Genomic DNA, 17,643 nt, shown 5'->3' with positions numbered 1-17,643 from the left:
TTAAGAGGGAGATAGATAGATTTCTAGAAACAAAAGGCATCAAGGAGTATGGGGGAAAAGCGGGAATATGGTGTTGAGATAGAGGATCAGCCATGATCATCTTGAATGGTGGTGCCGATTCGACGGGCCGAATAGCCTACTCCTGCTCCTATTTTCTTTGTTTCTATGTAACATACCCATGCCATGGAGCAGTATTATTCCTGAACAAAGTCACTGTAGATTGAATCCCTCTAATCGGGCAGTAATGATATCACAAATTACTTGCTCAATAACATCATGACTAATGCATAAAGACCAGTATTTATATCAAAAATAAAAGAATGGGTGGTAGAGATTGAGTTACAATGAAAACAGGTTGCTTGAAACAATTAGCCTGGATGCTGGAGAGGATAACGATGGTGTTGGAACCCTCTTGAGGAGATCTCCTTGTAACTGGTCACCATTCACCCATTGTTTTCCAATCTTTTATTTACAGGCATATTTAGTAGGTCAAACGGAGCCCGACAGAAACCTCGGATTTCAGAGTCCAAGCTATGCAGTGCGGAAAAGGTTGATGAATAGCATCAGCGAAATGACTATTGCTGTCAGCTGGGCAGAGAGCGGGGCAAAGAGAAACAATGTTAGCAATCTTAGCTTACGGTGGCAATCAGGGTCATAGAATGAGAGTGAAAGTGAACGACCCACTGTTTATCAGCATGTGAACGAGAAATAGCAGGTTAACATTTTGGGGTGCAGAACTTTCTAAACCAGCATTTTCTGTTTCTATTTCAGATTCCCAGCTGCTTTCCTTTTCATTTCCCCTGTATCAAGCTCGTCAGTTGAATTTTACCAATTGACAGCAATTGCGAAAGGAAAATTCAGTCATTTACATCATGCTTTCAGCAAGGTCTTAGCCTCCGCTTCCCTTGGCCAACCTACTGAGGCTATTTATAGCTGTTCGTGGGATGATAGAGTTGGCACTGACTGCCAGAGTGCCACCTCCCGCCAAACTTCATCCACATTCTTTCTCTGGGGCCAGAACTGACAAGTTGCCAAGGAGCATTTTGGTCTATAAATTGGCCTCCTCTGTGCCTCCCGTTATGGCCACTCGGGCGCTGATGACTTACAGACCGGGCAGGGCGAGATGAGCGACTCTCGCTAACTCGGCCCGGAGGCTCGCGGCTGGCGGTAACACGAGGCGCCACGATCCGCTGCGCCCTGGAGATCGTGACCTCATTCCCAATTCGCGTCGCCCCTGACCCGAACTTTGGTTCGGCCCCGCCCCCGCAGAATCGCCGGGCGAAAACACCGGCGGCTGCAGGAGGGCATTTGTTCAGGAGGTCGGGAGCGTTGAGGGCGCGAGTTAAAGGGGAGGTTGCCGAGTTAAGTTGGAAAGTTTCTAAAAATGTTTTTTTTCCCAATTCTCACGAGCGATCGGCCCGGCACTCTGCTTCGGTGCGTGGGGCCGATCGGGCCTGATCACGGCTCACTGGTCCCAATGCAGAGCCTGCAACGATGGCCCTTCCCTTTCAGGAAGGGGAGGAGCCTTAGATCCCGGCAGCGCTGCACCGCTCCCACACCGTCTGCGTCCTTTAGTGCTCCAGGAAGGAAGCTTGATTTAGTGCTCTACTTCCTTTCTGGAGCGCTATCACCGAACTTAGAAAAAGCTAGGCATCATTAGCACCCGCCGCTAATTTTTCTAGCTTTCAAAAGTTAGGGGCCCAAACATGGCGTTCCCGAATTTCTCCCAATTGGACCTTACCTCCTCCAGCGTTAGCTCCAGCGCAGTCTCTCAGACCCTCCCAGGTGGCGCTCCTCCCTTCTGAAAGTGCCTCTGAGTGTTGAGGTGCAGCTCCGGCTACCTGCCCCATCACAGAAATTCAAGCGGGCGCCGGTGCCATTCGATGGGCAGGCGGAAGTTCCACTCTGCCATTTTACCAATTGCAGGAAAATCCGGGGCTGGATTTTCGGCTTGGCTGATTTCGGGGCAATGAGGTTAGCGCCCGGGAACAGTCTGCGCCTCAGTCAGCAAAATTGGGCAGCTGGGCCCTGAGTCAGGGGGCGCAGCGCTAAGGGAGGCATTGTACACCTCTCTTGGGCGTTAGCATAGGAAGATCCCAAGCTAAAGAGCCGGGCCGGAAGCGCTCCGAGAAATGCTGGGGGAGAAAAAAAACCTGAAAAAAACCCACAAAAATATTCCCAAAACATTGCCCACCCTACCACAGCGCAAATCGACGAAAATAAATAAGAGAAAAAACAATCGCACTTATCTCAGGCACTGCTCACCTCTCTGCTGTCGGGATGGTTGGACCGCCCGATTTCCCAGGGGGGTCACTGCGGGGCGCGCTGTGGGGCAGACGGGAGTCAAAATGTGCACCAGAGGCATTGTACACCGGACGTAGCTCTTCCGGGCGGTGCTACTCTGCACCGCCGTAAAACCTGCCCCGAAAACCCCCTGTGCGGCTTTGGAGGCTAACCGCCCGCCTGGAACACCTCACCGCCGCCATTGCCACTACTCCGGGGCGAAAAACGGAACGCAGAGGACCGGAAAATCCAGCCCCAGGCCTATTAACCTCCTTATTGTTATTGCGAGATCTTACCTCTATCAAGCCAATTGCAATAGCCACGCCTCCAATAACAGCACTGTTCTTTTTGATCATCAAGGTGACCGACTTTAAACATCCCTTAAAACATATATAAATAATAAAATTGGTAACTTTGCTTTTTTTCCTCGTGAAATTTAACAATGCAAAAGGCTGAATATGAAACCCCATCTCACTGGGCTTTCTCACTGTTCAGCATTTCACTGCAAATCCTGTACCTTTGTATAGATAATGTTGCTTGTGGTGTCTATTCCGTTGCATTCAAGAGAAAAAGGTTTTCGACAACAACTCTTGGGATAAAGACGTTCTTTCTGTGACTGATAGAGTGATCCTGCGAAATCGGTGTAGTTATTTAACCCGCAACAATGAAACTGAAATGACAAAAGGACACTCGTTCAGAAAACGCTTGTTGTGAACAGGATCGAATCCAATGCAAGGCCGCAAGACAATGAACGCATCATTGACAACTACTGCCGCACAAAACAAGCTCTTCTGGGCTTCCTGTTGTCATTTATGCCATAACTTTATACTCCGTTTATCTCCATGCTGCAGTATCCCGACACCATGCACCTTCTTGACTCAGGAGGCAGGCTTGTTCAGGGTCCTCTCACTTCCAATGCTTCTTTTTCTTGGGGGGCAGCGGGGGGGATTTCGTAGCACCCCATTTGGGGGCGGGACTTAAAGTGCCAAGCGCAGATGTCCCGCCCCGCTCGCGATATTGGGGTTACCGCCCCACACCCTCCCCCGAGAGCAAGTGGAGTGTAAAATAGCACGCTGCGCTTGCACTAAGGGGGCAGAAGCAAAAGGAGAGGGGCGCAGTGCGCCACGGAGAAGGGAATCTCCCCTTCCTTAAAGCTGCAGGATCTGCGGCTCCCTACCTGGACCACCGGGGAACGGGGTGCCATGGCATCAGCCCTGCACTCGGGTGGAGCGCTGGGCCTGCAAGGTCGTGGCACGGACCTCGCGTTCCACAATTCAACAGGTAAGTCGGCCGATTTTTTTTATTGTGCGAGCGTTTCTCAGTCCCACTCCAGTGACCTGAGCACATAAATCCAGGCTGACACTCCCAGTGCAGTGCTGAGGGAGCGCTGCACTGTCAGATGAGACGTTAAACCGTGGCCCCGTCTGCTCTCTCAGATGGATGTAAAATATCCCACGGCAGTATTTCGAAGAAGAACAGGGGAGTTCTCTCCGGTGTCCTGGCCAATATTTATCCCTCAATCCACATAACAAAAAAACAGGTGATCCAGTCATTATCACATTGCTGTTTGTGGGAGCTTGCTGTGTGCAATTTGGCTGCCACATTTCTCACATTTCAATAAAAGTACTTCACTGGCTGTAAAGTGCTTTGGGACAACCTGATGCCATGAAAGGCGCTATAGAAATACAAGTCTTTCTTCAAAGAAGGACCCAGTTGGCTCCGGGCAGGTGTCCTCTCTGCCCGCTCAGGAGAGCAGGTTAAAATTGCAGATATTGTGATTGTGGCGATTTTCGGACAGGTAAGAGCCAAGGGGCGATTTTAACTGCCCACCCTCCAGATTTCTGCTGAGCGAGTCGGGTTAAAATCGGACCCCTTGTCTCTGGACTAGCACGCCGGGGTAATGATTTGATTTTCCATAATGCCGTCAGTGCGCAATGCTGCAATGGACCTGTGTGTAACTTACAGTTGTCATAATAGAATCCCATCCATAACTTGCAAAGTTTTTATCACCAAATCCAGTGTAGTTGTTTTTTAATAATTGAAGAGCCTCTGCTTTAAATACAGTTGTAATCTAAGGGGAAGACAAACACCTCTATTTAGTAACCATGTATCTTCCTGTACATTCCCTCCCCGCCCCCCCCCCACTGCACTCATTCTTGAGACCCATTATTGGAGTGTGGGCATCGCTGGAAAGGCTCACGTTCATTGTCCACTCTTCATTGGCCTGACACAACTAAGTGCCGTGCTGGGCCACTTCAGAGGGCAGTTAAGAGTCAACCATCAGATCATAACCTCTGCCCACATTTGCCCCCGATCTTATGTAATGTTTTTTTTTCTCTTTGTTTCCAATGGCAACTGGTAATTATCCTGCCATTCACACCCTATCTAGACTAACCTTTTTTTTTTGCAACTTCTGCCATTACCATTTCAAATCGGCCCACCATCCCTTTCGTCTCTCTAATCTCTCCTGTCTTCCCCATCACGGACCTTCCCTTTTGTTCTTTCCTACTCTCCCCCCTTTCAGTGCTCCTTAAGAATCTGCTCTTTTCGAACATTCGCCAGTTCTGATTAAGGGTCGTCGACCTGAAACGTTAACTCTGTTTCTCTCTCCACAGATGCTGCCTGTACCGCTGAGTATTTCCAGCATTTTCTGTTTATAAATCAGATTCCAGCATCCGCAGTATTTAGCTTTTCTAAGAGTCAACCCCGTTGATGTGGGGCTGGTGTCAGATATAGACCAGACCGGATAAGGACGGCAGGTTTCCAACCACAAAAGGACAGCAGTGAAGCAGTTGGGTTTTTAATATTAATTTTACTGATGCCATATTTTTTTTTCATATTTCCAGATTTAAAAAAAAAACTGAATTCAAATTGCGGATTGAACTCATTATTAGTCCAGCCCTCTGGATTATTAGTCCAGAGTAACCATTGCATTACCGTACCTGTAAATCTTTTTTCGATGAATTGCGTGTGCAATGGCTACCATCGCTACGTAAATATATTCCAGATTTTTAACAACAGTCAGACTTATGTAGTGTAACTGTTGCAATATGCTTGTGAATTATCAGCTCAGTCCACTGACAAAAATATTCGTATTTCCTGCCTTTGGTACAGAAGAACATAAAAAATAGGAGCAGGAGTCGGCCATTCGGCCCCTCGAGCCTGCTCCGCCATTCAACAAGATCATGGTTGATCTTTTACCTCAACTCCATCTTCCCACTCTATCCCCATATCCCTTCATTCCCTTAGTTCCCAAAATTTAACGACCTTTGTCTTGAATATACTCAATGACTGATAAGAAAATACGCTGGAAATAAACAGCGTTTACAGCAAATGTCTGAGCAATAAAGCACTGCTCATAAAAATGAGCGAGTCACATCCCAGGTTTGTTTTAATTTATTCATTCCTGGGATATGGGAGTCACCAGCAAGGCCAGAATTTATTAATCACCCTTGAGAAGGAGGTGGTGAGCCACCATTTTGGAAGGGCAGTTATGAGTCAACAACATTGCTGTGGGCTCTGGACCAGGTAACAACATTATTGAACCAGTAGTTTCATGGTCCACCATTAGCTTTTTATTCCAGATTTATTTCATTAACTGAATTTAAATTCCCCAGCTGTTATTGTGGGATTTGAACTCACATCTCTGGATCATTCATCCAGGCCTCTGGATTACCAGGCCAATGGCATAACCATTGTGCTACTGTACCCTGTTGGGCAAGTATTATGATTTTATTTCTATCTAAATGCTCCATGACCTTCTCTTTAATAAGAGTTTCCATAGGTTCACCCACAATGGACAACAAACTCCTATAGTTTCCTATGCCACCTTTTGTAACTTTTTTTAAAGCACGATCCTTTACATCTCTAACTCTACGTATCTTTTATAGCCTCTTTGACTGAGGTGCCAATTTTTTCCAAAATTATGTGCAGGTTTATGCAAGTCTAAGACCTTTAGGGATTGAGTTGAGACTATCTCAGACTTATTTGATGTAGGACATTAGATGCTGACAGAGAGGGCACTGAACTGGATTCAGATCAGTCAGATTCAACGAGTGAAACTGCACTATGCTAAACCAGTTACTCATTTTGTTTCACTCCAGTGCAGTGCTGAGGGAACGCTGCACTGCGGAGGTGCCGTCTCTTGGATGAGACGTTAAACTGAGGCCCCGTCTGCTCTCTCAGATGGATTTAAAGATCCCATGGCCACGATTTTGAAAAAGAGCAGGGGAGTTGTCCCCGGTGTTCCTGGGCAAATATTTATCCCTCAATCAACATAACAAAAACAGATGATCTGGTCATTATCACATTGCTGTTTGTGGGAGCTTGCTGGCACAAATTACCTCCTCAAAACATTCCTCTTTGACCAAGGTTTTGATCACCTATGCTAATTTCTATTGGCTCAGAGTCAAATTTTTATCTCATAATACTCCCTTGAAGCATCTTGGGATCTTTCACTACGTTAAAGGCAAGTTGTTGTTATTGTTGTTGAAGGTACGTCTCAAAGGAGGAAAGAGAGGGACAGAGGCGGAGAGGTTTAGGGAGGGAGTTCCAGAGCTTGGGGCCTAGGCAACAGAAGGCACGGCCACCAATGGTTGAGTGATTATAATCAGGGATGCTCAAGAGGGCAGAAGTAGAGGAGCGCAGACATCTCGGAGTTGTGGGGCTGGAGGAGATTACAGAGATAGGGAGGGGCGAGGGCCGTGGAGGGATTTGAAAACAAGGATGAAAATTTTGAAATCGAGGCGTTGCTTAACCGGGAGCCAATGTAGGTCAGCGAGCACAGGGGGTGATGGGTGAGCGTGATTTGGTGTGAATTAGGACATGGGCAACCTAGTTTACGTAGGGTAGAATGTGGGAGATCTCACAAATTATGTTAAAGGTGCTATATAAATGCAAGTTGTTATTTTGCAATAAAGTAAGATTAAAATGTATAGATGTCCCTTTACTTCAGTAATTGTTGTGTCACACATGAGCCACGGAGGGGTTTGAAAACAAGGGTGAGAATTTTGAAACACGACACTTTTTGCATCACGTCATAAAGAACCCAACTGTAGAAAGCTACGGTTTATGCTTCCTGCATTACTTCGGAGGAAGGATTGAGCAGAAAGCGGGGCAGGAATGAAGGGAGTGCTTTAGCAAACCATTCGCAGGAGGCGGGCATATTAGCAGTTTTAATACACAAAGCATCAGCATTATCCTGAAGGATTGATATTTACAATTGATCGAAAGATCAAAACGACAGCCGCAGAAATGATTTCTCCAATGAAAATCGATGACATGGCTATGAAGAACTGCAAGTTACAAAAAAGAGCAATGTTAATTTTGTAATGCAGTTTCACTACTCTTCAGCAGCTAAATAATTAAACAGGGTTTTCTCACAGATTATTGCTCTAACACGTAACCCAGTAAATGCAGCTTTAATAGCGTTCAACAGGGAGAGATGGTCCGAAATGGCCTTCTTCTGCGCTGTAGATTTCTATGTTTCTAAAATTGAACAACACGAGATGGAAGGACACCAAGGCAACAAAGGTATCCTAGAGTAAGTCGTGGCTCAGTGGGCCTCTGAGACTCTGAGCCACAAGGTTGTGGGTTTGAGTTCCACTCCAGGTATTTGAGCACATAAAATCTAGGCTGACACGCCAGTGCAGTGCTGAGGGAGTGCTGCACTGTCAGAGGTGCCGTCTTTTGGATGAGACATTATAAAACCGAGGCCCTGTCCGGGCTCTCAGTTGGACATAAAAGATCCCAGGCACTATTTCAAAAAACAGGAGGGGAGTTCTCCCCGGTGTCCTGGGGCCAATATTTATCCCTCAATCAACATAACAAAAAAACAGATTATCTGGTCATTATCACATTGCTGTTTGTGGGAGCTTGCTGTGCGCAAATTGGCTGCCGCATTATCACATTACAACGTGACTACACTCCAAAAGTACTTCATTGTAAAACACTTTTAGACGTCCAGTGGTCGTGAAAGGCACGATATAAATGCAAGTATTTCTTTTGCTTTTTAACCTGGCTGCGATACTGGGCATAATAAACACATTAGCAATAGTGAGACATTCAATTTGCAATACCTTTCTGGAACATTTGAAATGCTTTGAGTTGCTATATGGGAAGGGTAGTCTCGGAGGAATATATCACATACACAGCCCCTCAAGCCTGTTCTGCCATTCAATGAGATCTTGCCTGATCTGTGACCTAACTCCATAAACCTGCCTTTGCTCCATATCTCTGAATACCTTTGGTTAACAGTAAACTATCAATCTCTGATTTTAAATGAACAATTTATCTAGAATCAATTGTCGTTTGTGTGTAGAAGTGTTTCCTAATTTCACTCCTGAAAGGCTAGCTCTATTTTTAGACTATGGCCCCTAGTCCTAGACTCCTCAACCAGCTGAAGTCTCTACCTACCCTATCAGTCCCCCTTAATACATCAGCTCACTCCTTAACTTTCTAAATTCCATGGAATACAACCCTAATTTGTGTAACTTCTCCTCAGAACTTAACCGTTGAAGTCCAGGGAGTGGATTTTCGGCTTCCCTCCACTCCGTTTCTTGCCCCAGAGCAGCGGCAATGGCGGCAGTGAGGTGTTCTGGGTGGGCGGCCGGCCTCCAGCACCGCGCGGCGATCCTCGAGTCCGGTTTAATGGCGGCGCGGAGCAGCATCGCCCGGAAGAGCCACGCCCGGTGTGCAACGCCCACCGGCCACGACACCGGCGCGATTTGTCTCCCGCCCGACCCGCCCACCCCGCAGCGCGCACCGCAGCGACCGCCTGGGAAATCGGGCAGTCCAACCATCCCGACAGCGGAGAGGTCGGTAATGGACTCATAAGGTAAGTGTGATTGTTTTTTCTTTTAATTTATATTGCGGTGGCGTGGGCAATATTTTGAGAATGTTTTTGTGGGGATTTTTTTTTTGGTTTTTATTCCCCCACTAAACGTCACTTGGAACGCTCCCGGCCTGGCTCTTTAGCACGGGATTTTCCCATCCTAACATGCAAATCCCTTAGTGCTGCACCCCCTGACTCAGGGCCCAGTTGCCCGAACCTCCTTACTGAGGCGCAAACTGTTCCCGGGTGCAAACTTTACCACCCCGCTGCTATTATCGCCCCAAAAACATCAAAGCCGAAAATCCAGTTCCCTATTCTGGTAAACCTACGCTGCATTCCCTCTAAGGCCAACTGATCCTTTCTAAGGTGTGGTGCCCAGAACTGCTCACAGCACTCCAGGGCCCCTCGATATCGATGCAGCCCTGGAGCTGCTGGCGGGATAAGTGAGGACCGGCAAGCAGGGTTCTCTGTCTCTCCAATGAGCGATGGGTGCACCCCCCCGGAAGATTAGCGCAACTGAGCCGGAGCAGGTGGAAAGGGCTGCCCCGAGTGGCTTGCCAAGAACGCAATCCGAAGGGGACAGCTGCAGAAAGCTCAGGTACCTAGATTGAAGTGAAAGATGCTTTCTCTGCACCAGCAACCATCGACGGTTTTGGACGAGCTGCCGGTGAACTACCTCAACATGTTGAAGATTGCGGGGAAAGTCTACTGGTGATTTGTGTGGGGTTCTCGAGCATGGCGTTCTACAGTAAACTAGGCAGCGTACAGTCAATTGTAACCAGGTACCGTGGTTAATGAGTTAAATGCAAATGGATGATTTTGACAAAAATAATAAACAATTTAAATAATAGCCCTTTCACAATTAGTATAATTGGTTACTCTTAATGACACTTTTGCAAGGTGCAGGGATGTGTCCTGTAATGCAACACTTAAACAAGATTGTGGGGTTCAAGTCCTACTCCCGGGGCATGAGCACAAAAAATCCAGGCTGACACCCCCAGTGCAGTGCTGACACTCCCAGAGGCATTGCGGTACTGTCGGAGGTGCCGTCTTTTGGATGAAACATTAAACCGAGGCCCTGTCTACCTTCTCAGGTGGACGTAAAAGATCCCATGGCACTGTTTCGAAGAAGAGCAGGGGAGTTATCCCCGGTGTCCTGGGGCCAATATTTATCCCCTAATCAACATAACAAAAAAAACAGATGATCTGATCATTATCACGTTGCTGTTTGTGGGAGCTTTCTGTGCGCAAATAAGCTGCCGCGTTTCCTACATTAAAACAATGACTACACCCCAAAAGCTGTAAGGCGCTTTGAGACATCCGGTATTCGTGAAAAGCGCTATATAAATGCAAATCTTTCTTTCTTCTATATATATTACATAATCTCTGGGTGACTGTTTCGTATGAAATTCCGCGACTTCTTAATAGCCTCGACACTGTTAAACTGTCCCAGTTTGGAAATCTGTTCTGACAGCAATATTGTAAACCTACCAGCATCAAAAGTAACTTGCTCTCCTTGATAGCACCCCAGCAGCCAATGACCCCCAGCACTGCAATGCAGCAGCCCGCAGCAATGCAGAAGTATCCGACACTCAACAGATGTCCGGCATGTGATCCCAGGATTTGCAGGACAGAATCGCCATGAACCTTCACCCAGACCCCGAATCCAAGAAGCACAAAACCAGCCACCTAGAAAAAAAAATCTCAATGTTGCAGTCCTGTCACCAAACAAACTGTGCTTCAACAACAGTCTTATTGCAGAGGGCAGCTTTATTGTGTGCTTATTAAGTTGTTGGAGAATTACAGAGGATTACATGGGATATACGGCACAGAAACAGGCCATTCGGCCCAACCAGTCCATGCCGGCGTTTATGCTCCACTCGAGCCTCCTCCTGTCTTTCCTCATCTAAATCTATCAGCGTTATCTATTCCCTTCTCCCTCATACACTTGTCCAGCCTCCCCTTAAATGCATTTACGTTATTCGCTTCAACCACTCCCTGTGGTAGCGAGTTTCACATTCTCACCACTCTCTGGGTAAAGACGTTGCTTCTGAATTCCCGATTGGATTTCCTGGTGACTATCTTATATTGATGGCCTCTAGTCACGCTCTTCTCCACAAGTGGAAACATTCTCTCCGTGTCTACTCTATCAAAACCTTTCATAATTTTAAAGACCTCTATTCGGTCACCCCTCAGCCTTCTTTTTTAAAGAGTAAAGAGATCCAGCCTGTTCATCCTTTCGTGATAAGCATACCCTCGCATTTCTCGAATCAATGGAATTATTTCCCTGTTTCACACGCCCAGTGTTGACATCAAATACCACCAGGTTCAACGCAGTGCAGTTGGAGGAAGGGTAAATTAAAGCTCTCTGTGGGCCCCTAACAGCAGCACCAAGCCAAAACCTCAAAGGAGCCATGTCCTCTGCACCAGTTGCTTACACCAGCTGTCCTTGTGGCCTTTCTGAGCGAGATTTCTAATCCAATACCAAATTGGAGGTAGTTTTATAACATGGTTCCATGCCCTCAAAGAACCGGGCTGAGACTGTTCACTCCTTTTGTGCGGGACCCACAAAGCCAGTAGGCAGAGGACATCGTCATCCCAATAGTCTGGCCCGGTCTCAGAGCTGTGAGGACTTCTCCCCATCCCCTACTATTGGTGAGTACAGTAGAATTAATTTCATATCAAATCTGCTCATTTGTTACCTTTAAAATGAACATGACTCTATACCTTTTTTGATTTAAAAATGAGGTTGCCAAATTTAATAAGGCACATGTTCAAGCTAGAACCTGAGTCCATGATCAGATCAGCCATGATGTTATTGAAAGGAGGAGCAGGCTCGATGGGCTGAATGGCCTAATCCTGCTCCTATTTCTTATGTTCTTATTCAAGAAACTATCATAAGAACATAAGAATTAGGAGCAGGGGTAGGCCATTTAGCCCCTCGAGCCTGTTCCGCCATTCAATAAGATCATAGCCGATCTACCTCAAGGCAGCTCAAAGAAGGTTCATGAGGTTGATTCCTGAGATGAAGGGGTTGTCTTAGGAGGAAAGATTGAGCAGGTTGGGCCTATATTCATTGGGGTTTAGAAGAATGAGAAGTGATCTTATTGAAACATATAAGATTCTGAGGGGGCTCGACAGGGTAGATGCAGAGAGGATGTTTTCCCCCTGTGGGGAAATCTAGAACTAGGGGGCATAGTTTCAGAATAAGGGGTCGCCCATTTAATACAGAGATGAGGAGAAGTTTCTTCTCTCAGAGGGTCGTGAATCTTTAGAATTCTCTGCCCCAGAGAGCTGTGGAGGCTGGGTTATTGAATATATTTAAGGCGGAGATAAACAGATTTTTGAACTACAGGGGAGTGTGTCATGGGTTATGGGGAACAGGCAGGAAACTAGAGTTGAGGCCAAGATCATGCTATTATCGAATGGCGGAGCAGGCTCGAGGGGCCAAATGGCCTACTCCTACTCCTAATTCTTAGGTTCTTAACGCCACCTTCCTGCGCTATTCCCATATCCCTTAATTACCTCAGTTCTCAAAAAATGATCGACCTCCGTGTTGAATATACTCAATGGCTGAGAATACCACAGCCCTCCGGAACAAGATATCATGGAACAAGTAATCATTTAAAATATTCCTGCATAAATCTATAGGATGTGCATACATTCTTAACCGATAAGAGATTAAGGGGTTATGGGGAGTGGGCAGGGAAGTGGACCAGATTCCATGATCGGATCAGCCATGATCGTATAAATGGCGGTGCAGGTTCGAGGGGCCATATGGCCTACTCCTGCTCCTATTTCTTATGTTCCTATGTAATAGTTATTAATTAATCAGTAAAAATTTTACTTTTTAATAGTCATTAACCACGTACCATTTGAACATATAAAGTTCTCCCCCTCAACCATGTTGTGTAAAAATGTTGTACCTGACTGGGCATTTCTGGCCCTCCCTCACATCAGGGACAGACTCCACTAACGTCAGTTAATTTGGAAAATCCCAGGGGGAATCGCGTGAGTTACCAGCGAGCTTGGAGTTGGGGAGGTGCCCAAGGAGGGAAAAGTTAATCCTGGCTGAAAATACAACCGTGAATGGAAGAAAGGACATTTTAAAAATGTTACCCAATCTCTTCACATCACACGCAACTTCCCTTTGTCAGATCACAGATTTTTTTGGGAATTGAGCAAAGTAAAATTTTCATGGCTGAAAGCGTCTTCTGCAAAATCATGAGGGGTCTGGACAGAGTAGCTAGCAAGAAACTGTTCCCATTGGCAGAAGGGCTGAGAACCAGAGCTCACAGATTTAAGGCAGAAGAACCAAAGGTGACATGAGGAAATACTTTTTACGCAGAGAGTGGTTAGTCTCTGGAATGCGCTGACTGAAAGGATGGTGGAAGCAGACTCAATAGAGGCTTTCAAAATGGACTTGGATAAGTAACTTAAAGAAAAAAAAGTTACAGGGCTACGGGGGAAGGGTGGGGGAGTGGGACTTGCCGATGTGCTCTTGCAGAGAGCCGGCACAGGCTCTACCGCCTGAATGGTCTCCTTCCGTGCTGTAACCGTTCTGTGATTCATGTTCTGTATCTGAACCACCCTCCATATACCATTGGCGTGTACCTGACCCTCGGGTCAGATAAAAGGAGGGGGAGGTAAAATTCCAAAACACAAGATATGCTTCTGGCTGGGTACTCGAAAAGCAGCGTACCTTCCTGGGACTTGGGCTGCCAGACTGGTCTGAAGTCACACAGAGCCCGTGGCAGAGAGACAGAATTGCTCTGTTATACAAAGTTCCAGTCAGTGGTGTCATCAGAGCTGGTGGCCACCCAGACCTAGTGTCAGCCCTGACTCAGTGGGCAGCACACTCGCCTTTGAGTCAGAAGGTTGTGGATTCAAGGACTTGAGCACATAAATCTAGGCTGGCACTCCCAGTACAGTGCTGAGGGAGGGCTGCACTGTCGGACGTGCCGTCTTTCTGATGAGATGTTAAACCGAGGCCCCGTCTGCTCTCTCAGGTGGACATAAAAGGTCCCATGGCACTATTTCGAAGAAGAGCAGGGGCATTATCCCCAGTGTCCCTCAATCAACAGCGCAAAAAACAGATTTTCTGATCATTATCACATTGCAGTTTGTGGGAGCTTGCTGTGCGTAAATTGGCTGCCGCATTTCCCATATTGCAACAGTGACTACACTTCAAAAGTACTTTATTGGCTGTAAAGCACTTTGACACATCCGGTGGTCGTGAAAGGCGCTATATAAATGCAAGTCTCTCTTTCTTTAGCGGATCTCTGAAATACTGCGGCCTATGGTTGTAAATGGAGCATGCTGTGGGCAGGAGTGGGTGGAATTGACAGAGAAACCTCAATGGCATAAGGGCTGGTGTGGCCCTAGGTGTCAGGATGAAATGGCAGTGCATTAACCCACTGGTTCTCATCTGGGGAGGGAGGCATTTCAATGCAAAAAAAAAAATTCAATACACTGGTAGAGGTATCTTAACGTACTTACGGATATAATGGCATTGACCCCAAGCATTAACAATTTCATACAAAAGAGAATACTCTGGGTTTGTGGCTCCATGTTTCTGTTATTCAAATGACAGCATCTAAAGAAAATGTTTTTAAAAGAATATTAGTGAAAGCAAAATATTTTATCTGTGCAACGTGTTTACAGTGCATGAAGCATGCTTTGACAATGGATTGGTAACAGTGAACCCAATTAATCCTTTTCACAAAGAAACTGTCGCCAGTGATAATGTCGTTATTCATAAGAATGTTGTGTTTTCAATGAGGTGTATAATACAACTAATATTGTGATTAATGCAGAGAATACTGCTATGGAAGTACTGCCTGCTGTATCAACTTGGATGAGTGCAGCTCCAACAACACTCAAGAAGCTCGACACCATCCAGGACAAAGCACCCCATCCACCACCTTCAACATTCACTCCCTCCACCAGCGACGCACCGTGGCTGCAGTGTGCACCATCTACAAGATTCACTGCAGCAATTCGCCAAGGCTTCTTCGGCAGCACCTCCCCAACCCGTGACCTCTACCGCCTAGAAGGACAAGGGCAGCAGGTGCAGGGGAACGCCATCCCATAGAAACATAGAAAATAGGTGCAGGAGCAGGCCATTCAGCCCTTCTAGCCTGCACCGCCATTCAATGAGTTCATGGCTGAACATGAAACTTCAGTACCCACTTCCTGCTTTCACGCCATACCCCTTGATCCCCCGAGTAGTAAGGACTTCATCTAACTCCCTTTTGAATATATTTAGTGAATTGGCCTCAACTACTTTCTGTGGTAGAGAATTCCACAGGTTCACCACTCTCTGGGTGAAGAAGTTTCTCCTTATCTCGGTCCTAAATGGCTTACCCCTTATCCTTCGACTGTGACCCCTGGTTCTGGACTTCCCCAACATTGGGAACATTCTTCCTGCATCCAACCTGTCCAAACCCGTCAGAATTTTAAACGTTTCTATGAGGTCCCCTCTCACTCTTCTGAACTCCAGTGAATACAAGCCCAGTTGATCCAGTCTTTCTTGATAGGTCAGTCCCACCATCCCGGGAATCAGTCTGGTGAATCTTCGCTGCACTCCCTCAATAGCAAGAATGTCCTTCCTCAAGTTAGGAGACCAAAACTGTACACAGTACTCCAGGTGTGGCCTCACCAAGGCCCTGTACAACTGTAGCAACACCTCCCTGCCCCTGTACACAAATCCCCTCGATATGAAGGCCAACATGCCATTTGCTTTATTAATCGCCTGCTGTACCTGCATGCCAACCTTCAATGACTGATGTACCATGACACCCAGGTCTCGTTGCACCTTCCCTTTTCCTAATCTGTCACCATTCAGATAATAGTCTGTCTCTCTGTTTTTACCACCAAAGTGGATAACCTCACATTTATCCACATTATACTTCATCTGCCACGCATTTGCCCACTCACCTAACCTATCCAAGTCACTCTGTAGCCTCATAGCATCCTCCTCGTAGCTCACACTGCCACCCAACTTAGTGTCATCCGCAAATTTGGAGATACTACATTTAATCCCCTCGTCTAAATCATTAATGTACAATGTAAACAGCTGGGGCCCCAGCACAGAACCCTGCGGTACCCGACTAGTCACTGCCTGCCATTCCGAAAAGTACCCATTTACTCCTACTCTTTGCTTCCTGTCTGACAACCAGTTCTCAATCCACGTCAGCACACTACCCCCAATCCCATGTGCTTTAACTTTGCACATTAATCTCCTGTGTGGGACCTTGTCGAAAGCCTTCTGAAAGTCCAAATATACCACATCAACTGGTTCTCCCTTATCCACTCTACTGGAAACATCCTCAAAAAATTCCAGAAGATTTGTCAAGCATGATCTCCCTTTCACAAATCCATGCTGACTTGGACCTATCATGTCACCATTTTCCAAATGCGCTGCTATGACATCCTTAATAATTGATTCCATCATTTTACCCACTACTGAGGTCAGGCTGACCGGTCTATAATTCCCTGCTTTCTCTCTCCCTCCTTTTTTAAAAAGTGGGGTTACATTGGCTACCCTCCACTCGATAGGAACTGATCCAGAGTCAATGGAATGTTGGAAAATGACTGTCAATGCATCCGCTATTTCCAAGGCCACCTCCTTAAGTACTCTGGGATGCAGTCCATCAGGCCCTGGGGATTTATCGGCCTTCAATCCCATCAATTTCCCCAACACAATTTCCCGACTAATAAAGATTTCCCTCAGTTCCTCCTCCTTAATAGACCCTCTGACCACTTTTATATCCGGAAGGTTGTTTGTGTCCTCCTTAGTGAATACTGAACCAAAGTACTTGTTCAATTGGTCTGCCATTTCTTTGTTCCCCGTTATGACTTCCCCTGATTCTGACTGCAGGGGACCTACGTTTGTCTTTACTAACCTTTTTCTCTTTACATACCTATAGAAACTTTTGCAATCCGCCTTAATGTTCCCTGCAAGCTTCTTCTCGTACTCCATTTTCCCTGCCCTAATCAAACCCTTTGTCCTCCTCTGCTGAGTTCTAAATTTCTCCCAGTCCCCAGGTTCGCTGCTATTTCTGGCCAATTTGTATGCCATTTCCTTGGCTTTAATACTATTCCTGATTTCCCTAGATAGCCACGGTTGAGCCACCTTCCCTTTTTTATTTTTATGCCAGACAGGAATGTACAATTTATCGGCCTTCAATCCCATCAATTTCCCCAACACAATTTCCCGACTAATAAAGATTTCCCTCAGTTCCTCCTCCTTAATAGACCCTCTGACCACTTTTATATCCGGAAGGTTGTTTGTGTCCTCCTTAGTGAATACTGAACCAAAGTACTCCAGGTTCCCCTCCAAGTTACACACCATCCTGACTTGGAAATATATCGGCCGTTCCTTCATCGTCGCTGGGTCAAAATCCTGGACCTCCCTCCCTAACAGCACTGTGGGAGCACCTTCACCACACGGACTGCAGGGGTTCAAGAAGGCGGCTCACCATCACCTTCTGCCACAGAGGGTTGTTGAGGCCAGTTCGTTGGAT

The 17,643-nt window shown here is 46.5% G+C and overlaps 1 protein-coding gene across 1 annotated transcript; it reads right to left on the bottom strand.

Annotated features, from left to right (window-relative positions):
* Positions 1-480: 480 nt before the first annotated feature.
* LOC139237823 (tetraspanin-1-like) lies at positions 481-17,643 on the bottom strand. The gene is made up of 8 exons (XM_070867050.1): positions 17,469-17,643; positions 14,615-14,711; positions 10,607-10,804; positions 7,503-7,577; positions 4,247-4,354; positions 2,801-2,953; positions 2,580-2,663; positions 481-588 (listed from the first exon to the last, which is right to left on the bottom strand). Exons 2-8 carry the CDS (start codon positions 14,684-14,686, stop codon positions 532-534), a joined length of 747 nt encoding a protein of 248 aa, XP_070723151.1. The 5' UTR covers positions 14,687-14,711; positions 17,469-17,643; the 3' UTR covers positions 481-531.

Source organism: Pristiophorus japonicus, chromosome 24 (genome assembly GCF_044704955.1).
Source record: "Pristiophorus japonicus isolate sPriJap1 chromosome 24, sPriJap1.hap1, whole genome shotgun sequence".
In the NCBI taxonomy this organism is placed as follows: Eukaryota; Metazoa; Chordata; class Chondrichthyes; family Pristiophoridae; genus Pristiophorus; species Pristiophorus japonicus.
The sequence above is the reverse complement of the archived record's forward strand: the minus strand, read 5'-3'. Positions and strand labels throughout refer to the sequence as shown.

What these genes read in the sequence shown, in the direction of transcription:
- LOC139237823 (XM_070867050.1), bottom strand. Translation starts at nt 14,686, where the DNA reads ATGGAGCCACAAACCCAGAGTATTCTCTTTTGTATGAAATTGTTAATG. An exon ending in TTTTGATCTTTCGATCAATT is followed by an intron (nt 4,355 to 7,502) that starts GTAAATATCAAT and finishes TCTTCCCCTTAG; the next exon opens with ATTACAACTGTATTTAAAGC. An exon ending in GGGATTCTATTATGACAACT is followed by an intron (nt 2,954 to 4,246) that starts GTAAGTTACACA and finishes TTGTCATTTCAG; the next exon opens with TTTCATTGTTGCGGGTTAAA.